Source organism: Poecile atricapillus, chromosome 12 (genome assembly GCF_030490865.1).
Source record: "Poecile atricapillus isolate bPoeAtr1 chromosome 12, bPoeAtr1.hap1, whole genome shotgun sequence".
Lineage (NCBI taxonomy): Eukaryota > Metazoa > Chordata > Aves > Passeriformes > Paridae > Poecile > Poecile atricapillus.
In genome coordinates, this window is record NC_081260.1 from 15,131,123 (window position 1) to 15,140,940 (window position 9,818).

Genomic DNA, 9,818 nt, shown 5'->3' on the forward strand with positions numbered 1-9,818 from the left:
AAATGCTGAACAAAAACATGCTCAGGTTGGAAGAGGAATGGAGAGGTTGATCCGTGTGCATTGAAGGATGACGCCTGAGGTTTGTCAGTCCCTCAGCTTTTCATGGCCAGGAATGTTGGAATCTTCTGCTAAAGTTCTCCAAAAAGCCAAGGAGCAGAGGAAGGGCTCAGCTTGGTTACAAAGCCCTCGCTTGGGTCTGACATCCACTGATCTCCCTCCCCAGCAGCACAGCTGGAAACAAACACCTAAAAATAGGGTTCAGGGATGGCTGGATACGCTGCTGCAGACACAGAAATAGGATGTTCCAGGCAGGATATCCTGATAAAACAGCCCCTTCACTTTGGGATTAACCTCTGCCCTCTGGAGAGGGACAGGGCACAGTGCCAGCCTCCCTTCTGTGGTCTCTGGACGCTCCACAAACACACGAGTGCTGCTCCTTCTTCCCAGGATCTGCACCAGCTGCTGGAAGAGAAGGAAAAGCCAGGAGCGACAAACAGCTCTTGCAGGTCTCAAATCCTTGCAGATGAGAACCATGGGGATTTAGGGTGCCCAGAGAAGCTGGGGCTGCCCCATTCCTGAAAGTGTCCAAGGCTGGACAGGCCTTGGAACAACCTGGGATAGTGGGAGGTGTCCCTGCCCATGGCAGGGGTGCTGGAATCAGACTCTTTAGGGTCCCCAGTCCAAATCACTCTCAGGTTCCATGATTTCTTGGCACAAGGAGACCTGGCAGCTGAGTGAGTGGCAGAACTCCTGATCCCAGCCCCTGAGCTCGTAACTGAAGTTGATAAGATCTTCCTCCTTTCATTTCTCTTCCACAGTTCTGTTCCCGTTAATTTTACGAGAACCTTTTACAAAAAATAGGGTAAGAATATTTCTGTTTTTACAGGAAGGGAGAGTTGCCAACAGCCAAATTATCTGTACAAGCCCTGTGCTGTGAGCGGTGACCCTGGATATCAGGTAAAACTGCTCAGCTGGAAAAGAGGCAGCTCAGAAGAAGTCACACCATGAAATCACACCACTTCTTCAGCAGTGCAGAAAGGAGATCATGCTCAGCAGGCAGAAAATCAGATGAAAACTCTCTATATGTGCAATTATATAGGAAGGGAATTAAAGGAATTAAAGAAAAAGATTGGGAATGATGCACGTTATGGGATTTTTAAACAACAATACTTTGTGAAAATCTCCACCTTAAACCATCACATTATTTCAGGAATAAAGTCCAAACCCTCCAGCTTTAGTTTGCAGCCTTGATAGTCTGAGGCTAACCAAGCTTCCAAGAAAATGAGGGAAAATTACTCCCTTCCAGTAACTGACACTGGCAGAGCGCTCGGTTTTCCTCCAGCGAGCACTTATTGGGAGGTTGCTTCTGTATTTTACAGCTCATCCCAGGCAAAGTGACCGCGGAGAGGAGCAGGAACAGCCGGAGGGAAGGGCAGCATCCCCTCCCACATCCCCGGTGCCCAGAGGGGACCGAAATCCGCGCTCTCCATCCCGGGGCACCGGCACCAAAGGACGTCATCGCCTTCCCAGCGGCTTTAACGTCATCGCTGCACTCCTTTGGTGGGGAAAAGAGAAACAAAATACAGGATTTCCTGCTCTGCAGCCACCGGACCGGGCTGCAGATGCCGGCAGGATTCTGAAAACATGTGGAAGTTGAACGAGGAGGCGCTGGGGTTGCTGAGAAATCGAGCGGGCGATAAGAGCAGGACGCCGGCTGCTCCCGCTCCCTAGCACGGCTATGACCCCCCCGGAGCATGGGAAGCCCAGGAAGGTGAGTGGAATTTCTGCTCTTTTCTTCAGGACGCTGAAACCGGCGCAGTTTTAGCGACTTTATCGCTTCTTTGTGGTTCAAGAGATGGTATCGGGCAGGAGCTGGTGCAACATCCTCAGCCGCTTCTGCTGTGCCCACAAGTTTGTCTCCGAGGGTGGGTGAGAGGAGCCGGTGCCTGGGACAGGCTGTGGTGTTGAGGAGGACGTGGGGGAGGCTGTTTTAGCCAAAAAACCTCAATTTTGTCCTTACTGACAGAGGCTGCCATAAGCCACCGGCTCTATTTTCGCATTTCCTATTACTGTTTTTTTGTTTGTTTGATTAAACAAACAAAATTGTTGCTTGCAACTCCAGCCTCCAGTAAACTCCACTACTTCAACCAAGACCTCATTTCAAGCCATAAATGGATTGATTATTTTTTTTTAATTTTTTTTTTTTCCCGAGCCTGCCTTTCCCTCCAGCATCCCAGCGCTGAAGGGAGGCAGCTCTGCCCCCATGCCCCAGCTCGGAGGGTTCTCCCCAGCCATGCCTGGAGCTCAGCTTCAGCCTGGGCTGTCCGAGCAGCCCATGGAAAAGATGAGGGCGAGTTTGCCCATGGATCGGGAGCTGTAAATGCAGGAACACCCCGGTGGTGTGGGGCTGGGTGGGGCACGGGCTGATTCACAGGAGCCGGGCGGTTTCCAGCGCTCACAGTCACATTCGCCTCCAGGAACACTCCAAAAATCAACCCCGGGTGCTCCAAGAGCTGCCTCGGCCTCCAATTAATTGCAGAGTTATTTGATGTTTAATGAATGGCGGAGCTGTATCCACAATCGGTGCTCTGACTCCTCGGGCACTGATATTGGGCTCCCTTCTGGAATTTCAGCTGATTAAAACTCAGCTTTGCCAAAAAAAAAAAAACAACCACACTCTTTGCTCCTGCTCCGTGTTTAAATGCATGGATGAAAAGGGAAAATAATCAAAGAATGTCAGGAATATTTTATAGAAGATTTATAAAGGCACTGAACAAAACTTCAGACAGAGCCTGCAGGAGCATCTCTGTCCTGACACCACCAGCAAAGCACGGGGAAGCTGGAGGGGCATGGGGCAAAGGGAAAACTGGAAAACAATAAAAAATGTACAGCTCCACCTTCCCAGGAATTGTTGTAGCGAACAAGTCTGGCCTGACCCCAGCCCAGGGTGGGGATCTCTGGTGCTTTCCTGCCAGTGCCCTCCAGAGCGCTGCCAGCCGAAGCTGTGAGCGGTACCTGGAGCATCACCCAGCCCTCCCGCCAGGAACAGGCACTGCTGTGCTCCAGGGAAAGTCAAAAACACGGAGGAAACCAGCAGGGAGGCTCCCCATGGAAGGAAGAGGTGTAGGATTTGGGCTGAGCTGTGTGGCAGGGACAGCAGGGGCTCTGTGACCCTTTCCATGAGCCCACAGCAAGTGCCACCTCTGTGACGGGACAGCTGTGACAGGAGGTGGGAACAGCTGCATTCCCCAGCGCTCCCTGGCAGTTTTCCCTCTCTGTTTTCTGCAGGGATGTGAAGACAAGTCCTGCCACCCCTTTCCCTGGGTTAAACAGACTGAGTGCACAAGTCCCTCGTGGGTTTTTGGGCAGGTGAGGAGCACAGAGGAGCTTTTTGCCAGTATTCCCTCAGCACAGATGTTCCCTCTCCCCTGCCTTTCCCAACTCAGTGGAGCAATCACAAACCTCTGGCACAGTCGGCAGCCGAGAGATGCCCTCACTCAGCAGCCCCAGTTCCACTGGAAAAACAAGGAAAAGCAAGAAGGCAGATTGGGAAAGGCTCGGATTGGAAAGCAGGGTGTGAGCACTGACTCTGCTCACATCAGAGGTGAGGCTGGGGCTGTATTTCAGAAATTTGTCTGTGCATAAAAATATAAAATATCTAAAATGATGGCTTCCTCCTGAACCTGAAAATGTGTTAACCCCACCAAGGAGCTGCCCAGGTGAGGAGGAGCAGGATGGAGGAGACTTCATCCTGTACTTTGAAGCATTGGGATGGATTTACTCCTGGAATTCCATCCCTGTGACAAGGACCAGGCTCAGGGAAACAGCACTGTGGCTGCTTCTTAATTAATTACTGCTGATGAGGGGCTGGGTGACAGTGACAGGAGGTGCTGAGGGCTCTGCTAGCCCCAGCTCCAGGCAGGGAAGGGCAGGGAAGGCTCCATTTCCAAGAGGAAAATCCCACTGTTCATTACTGACAATGCTGCAGCTCCTGGGTTTGTATCCTGCTGCCGCCAAATCCTCTCTTCCCAAAAGAACAGATTCTTTCCCATGGGATCTGCTCATGAATGGCAAAATCCATCAGTTCTCCAGAGAGCAGCAGGAGCACCTGAACTCCCCATGACCCTCTAATAAATCCCCTGAGCACTGGGTGAGCTGGGATGGGTAAATCGAGGAGAAGAATTCATACTTCAACTAGAGGGGAGTTGTATTTATCTCCCTGCATGTCCTGAGCAGTTGCTGAAGGATAATTCCTGCTGCTGGGGGATAATTCCTGCTCCTCCAGCACGATGCCTGCACAATGTGCCGAGAGTGCCGGAATTGAGTTAGCAGGACCAGCAGAGCAACTGGCGTGTGTTTGGCCAGTTATTAACTTATAAATGCAGCCCTAACTCTGGAGCCAGAGCTGATGGATCTGTCTGCAGCTCTCCCCTGGCCTCAGCTGCCTGGGGATGTTAATTATTGCATTTGCTGCCGATTCACATCAGATCCCTGCACGGATCTGCAAAGACAATGCCTAAATCCATTTCAAATCCCTATTTATTTACAGTCCAGCTGCAACTGCTTGTAGATGTGGAGCACCAATTAGACAGAGTGTGATGGAAAACTTGATGAAATAAAAGTGGTCCTGGAAAGCCCAGGGAGCTGCAGAAGCTCTCTGGCAATCAAGAGATGGATGTTACAGAGCTCAGGGTATTCACTGTAATTGGGGAATCTCACGAGATCCCACAGAGCACCTCTGCAAGGGGAGGGTGGAGGATGCCTGGAATCACTCCCTGGGAGTGGGGTCACCCTTCCCACCATGCACACTGGCTTGTACACACACCAACACACAACTGACTCTTCTGTCCTAAATCATGCTTGCTCCATGGAGAGATTTTGGCTTTACAACATCTTTTTACTCACTCCAGAACCCCTCCCCCTGCTGTGACTGCCCCATGAGCGAAGAGACCCGGCCAGGATGGAGAGCAACGTGTCCTCCGGGAACTGTTCCTACCCCCAGATGTCCTTCCAGTCCACCCTCTACGCCACCACCTACACCCTCATCTTCATCCCGGGGCTGCTGGCCAACAGCGCTGCCCTGTGGGTCCTGTGCCGCTTCCTCAGCAGGAAGAGCAAAGCCGTCATCTTCATGATCAACCTGGCCGTGGCCGACCTGGCCCACGTCCTGTCCCTGCCCCTGCGGACTTACTACTACATCAACCACAGCTGGCCCTTCGGGAGCTTCCTGTGCCAGGTGTGCTTCTACCTGAAGTACCTCAACATGTACGCCAGCATCTGCTTCCTCAGCTGCATCAGCATCCAGCGGTACCTGTTCCTGCTGCACCCCTTCCGAGCCAAGGGCTGGAAGCGCCGCTACGACGTGGCCATCAGTGCCCTGGTCTGGCTCTTGGTGGGGGCCGCCTGCCTGCCCCTCATCATCGTCAGGAGCCCAGCCCTGTCCAACTCCATCAACAGCTGCTTCTCGGACCTGGGCGTGAAGCAGCTCAGCCCGGGGGCCGCCATCGCACTGGTGACGGTGGCGGAGCTGTTCGGCTTCGTCATCCCCTTTGGCACCATCGCCTGGTGCACGTGGAGGATGTGGCATTCCCTGCGGGAGGGCCCCACGGCGCTGCAGGACGCCGGTGAGAAGCGCAAGGCCCTGAGGATGGTCCTCATGTGCGCCGCCGTCTTCTTCATCTGCTTCACCCCCTACCACATCAACTTCCCCTTCTTCATGATGGTGATCGAGAACGTCATCCGGGACTGCGCCGTGCACCGGAGCACGCTGCGCTTCCACCCCATCTCCCTGTGCCTGGCCAGCCTCAACTGCTGCCTGGACCCCGTCCTCTACTACTTCATGACCTCCGAGTTCCAGGCGCAGCTGCTGCGCCACGGCTGCGTGGCCCTGAGGGCTCGGCTCCCGCCCCGCCGGAGCAGCGCCTCCGGCACCGACAGCGCCCACGACATCCGTGTCAGGAAGAGGAATCTCCCTCGCCTCAAGTTCTGGTCTCTTCCCAAGTTCTTCGGCCAAATAAACAGCATGGACATCCCCCCCGTGCCGCCCGATGAGCTGCTCCTGGAGTCCATCTCGTGAGCGCCAGTGAGTCCTGTCCGTGCAGGGGATTCTCAGAGCTGCAGTGAGGAAGGCCTGCTCCACTCTCCAAATCCCTCTGGAATTGTCCTTGTGTGCTGCAGATGCCAGGACCTGACCCATCAGGACGTTGTGATGCCGGAAGGTTTGCTGGTGGTGTTGTTGCTGCTGGGGACTCTCGTTTTCTGTCCCCTCGAAAGCCGTTGTTGATGGTGAGGTTTCCCCTGTGCTGAACCGGGTGTTCAGGTGCCTCGTTTTGGGTGTTTCAGTGCTTCTGCATGTTTGCTGTTTTGGGGGATCCTTGTGAACCCCGAGCTGTGAGTGAGAGGCTCAGCCTTGGCACAGCTCTGGGGATTTCAGCCCTGATCCTGGGCAGCTACAGCCACCATCACCTGGAGCATCCACCACGCTCACACAGGGCTCTGGGTCAGGATCCATTCATGATCTCCACATAAACTGAACCTTTTTCCACTACAAAAATCCATCACTCGGGTCCAATCCAGCCTAACCTGGACTGCAAGACTATAACCAAGCAAAGAGTATTAACCAATATCACATCAGTGTTACAAAGGAGGGTTCAATCAAACTGGGCTCAGCTCACTCTGCTGGAAAAGGCCCCCAGAGCTGAGCAGAAGGATCCACCTGGCTCCTGGGAGCCACAGGCACTCGGCTGATGTGGGGGGATCAATATTTGGAAGACAAATTACGACAGATATGCCACAAGCAAAGAGGGAGATGTGACACCTCCCAGGGCACATTAACTCACAGAGCTCTGGTGTGAGCTGCAGAAACAGGGACTTGTCTTTGGTGTCTCTTGTGTTGTCATTGGGAGTCTTGTGTTATTTGTCATGTTCCTGACACGTGTGGTTGCACTTGAAGGTCTCATCCAAACCTTCAGTTTTGCTTTGGACACCTAAAACCATCCCAACCCTCACTGGGTACTGAGAAAATTTACAAAACTGACTCAAGTACACCCTGAAAGCTTCAAACTCTGAGGAAATAAAATGATCCCAGTGTGTGTTTGAGCTTCAGAAGTATTATTTTAAATGCTTGGAAATATTCTCATTATGCCCCACATCTGCTCTCAGAGCAGTGACACATTTTGGGGAGGGCACCCCAATCTGGGGCTCAGAGAAGCCTCAAAGAGTGGCCATTCTGAGGTCTCCTTCTCCCAAAAATCCCTCAGGGAATTTTTTAAGTAAACCTACGCAGAGAAGGATTGATAGAAAACAGCTTTTGCCATGATTGGATGCACATTTCCACCCCGTGCAGCGTTTCTGGGAAGCACGGAATGGGTACTGAGGCTGGATGGGGGAGACCAGACAGGAGATCCAGACAAACTGGAGGAATGTGCTTTGGTACTTAAAGTGTGCCAGAGACAGGCAGAAATTCCCAGGAGCAGGCAGAAAAGCTGCTGCCCTGGGGCTCATTCTGTCCCAAATCTCCTCCTCCTCTCACAAAAATTATAAATAACAAAAGGCCATGTTTTCCTTGTTTGCTTGGGGGGGAGGGAAAAAGAGCTTTCAGTGCTGGAAAAATGCTGTTTCAGATGGCCCAAACCCAGCAGAGTGTGGAGGCAAAACAGGAAACCCAAGAAAACCTCACCGATGCCGGGACTGTCTCTGGGCAGCTTCCACAGACAGGTAAAACCACACCAGCAGGATCTTCACCAGAACTGTGCCTTTTCCTTTTTGGGAGCAGCACAACCCCGAGGAGCTGGGCTGGACCTCCAGGTGGCCCTGAATGACCACAGACAGGTCATTTATAAGCCCCCCTGAGCAACAGCAAACCCTGGATTGTGGCTCCAATTTTACTCCACTGGCAGCACCAGCTCCAGGTTTCCCAGGAGCTCCAGCTCCCACCGGGAATTTGCCACTTTGTTTTCAGCTTGTTTTCTTGACATTTCTGCAACACAGCTTGCCCCTTCCAAAGAAAGAACAGGAAAGAGCAAACGTAAAGCTCTCAGTAATGTCACATGGAGACTCAGCAGCCAACCCTCCCTCAGGCTGTGCCTGCCTCAGGCAGGGGAAATAAAGCTGAAAAATCCCTTGCTGGGTTGGACACCCTGGCTAGCAAGGATTTTGCTGTGTTTTCTGTAAATCAATCTCTGAAGAAACATCCTTTTCTAGTACAAACTGCTGTTTCCTGCTCTTCCAATGCCTGCCAGCCTCCTGTTTGACCTGTCCTAGGATCATCATGGAATGGTTTGGGTTGGGAGGGAGCTTAAAGCTCATCCCACCCCCTGCCATGGGCAGGGACACCTTCCACTATCCCAGGCTGCTCCAAGTCCCATCCATCCTGGCCTTGGACAATTCCAGAGATCCAGGAACAGCCACAGCTGCTCTGGGCACCCTGTGCCAGGGCCTCCCCACCCTCACAGGGAACAATTTTTTCCCAAGATCCCATCTAAACCTACACTTATATATCCCTGAAATTATGCACTCCTTGGGAGTATCCAAACTGTCCCTTGCACGACACTTTTTAGGGCCCCACAGGGAGGGAAGGAGGGGAGCTGCTTTTCTCCTTGCTAAAAATACCTTTATCCTCCCTCCATGACCACATGCTCCCAGTCCAGCCCCAAAGTGACTTTGCCTCTGGAAAACCTCTGTGGAGCCCTCACAATGGAGCCTCTCCTGATTTTTGGCACCACTGCTGGCAAGGGGCAGCTTCTCCACCCACCCACCCCGTGCTGGAGAGGGGAAGCGCTGTCCCTGGCAAAGGAACAAACACCAACAGCTCCAATCCCCAGCACAAATCAAACACACTGAAAGTGAATTTTGCTGCCTCAAACCCAGCCGAGCCAGGGAGCTGTTTTCCAAGCCAGGGAGCAGTTTTCCAGACAGCCATGATTTCATCAGACCCCAGTCCAATTTTCTGATTCATGTGCTCAGCCAGCAACACCCTGCAAAGCCCAAGGGGTGTGGTGGGACAGCACCGTGTGACAGCCCCAGGTGTGTCCATCACCCCTCCCATGCCCCAGGGTCCTGTTCAGGGCACAGGGGAGGGGATTTGGGAATTCTGTGTGGATGCCATGGCAGCGTTCAGCACCGGGAGGGTGCTCAGCATTCCAAGGAACAGCCAAAGCCTCATCCCTGCACAGCCAGCACATCCTTCCCGGCAGACGCTGCCACGCCATCGCCCAGCCCTGCTCCTTTTGCAAGGGTTTTTTGATTTTTGAAGAGAATTCCCTGCTCCAGGCACACAGGGCAGGGAAATCCAGCAGTTTTTAGCCCCCAGCTTAGTGTCAGCAGCACGGCTGCATCCCTGGCTCCACACGAGCCCTGCATCCATGGAGCTGCGCCTGCTCCCCCTTTCCAGACACGCTCCTTTCCCCTGGGACAGCCCCAGCCCGGTGGAGAACAGACAGAAAACCTCTTCCCAGGGATTATTTCTATTAAAGACAGGCAGTGCTGATCAGAAAGGCCTCAGCTGGTTCTCTCTGAGGAGACCCTACAAGGTCATGAAGCACAAGCTTAGATGAACTGAGAACTTCCAATCCTTCTAAGATACAAATGTAACTAAAGAGAAAAATAAATATATAATCAATACAAGAGAAAAACACAATTTTAAAATTTTACTTTATGCTGTAAAATAATTGCTTTGCAATCTGATGCCCAGCTCCAAGACCTCCTGATTTTTGTTGGCCTCAACTACAGCAGGATTGGAGGGTCCAGAAAGGATTTTCCCTGGGGACAGCAGAACTCTGAGACTGGCACTTGGCTGCTGGTAAAGCCACCTTCAATTC

General features: G+C 52.6%; 1 protein-coding gene across 1 annotated transcript; it reads left to right on the plus strand.

The window, feature by feature from the left end:
- Positions 1 to 1,431: 1,431 nt before the first annotated feature.
- LOC131583741 (putative P2Y purinoceptor 10) lies at positions 1,432 to 7,093 on the plus strand. The gene is made up of 2 exons (XM_058848155.1): positions 1,432 to 1,771; positions 4,911 to 7,093. The coding sequence occupies exon 2, from the start codon at positions 4,961 to 4,963 to the stop codon at positions 6,074 to 6,076; it is 1,116 nt and encodes a 371-aa protein (XP_058704138.1). The 5' UTR covers positions 1,432 to 1,771; positions 4,911 to 4,960; the 3' UTR covers positions 6,077 to 7,093.
- The last annotated feature ends 2,725 nt before the right edge of the window (positions 7,094 to 9,818 follow it).

Coding starts and splice junctions, on each gene's coding strand:
- LOC131583741 (XM_058848155.1), top strand. CDS start 4,961: ATGGAGAGCAACGTGTCCTCCGGGAACTGTTCCTACCCCCAGATGTCC.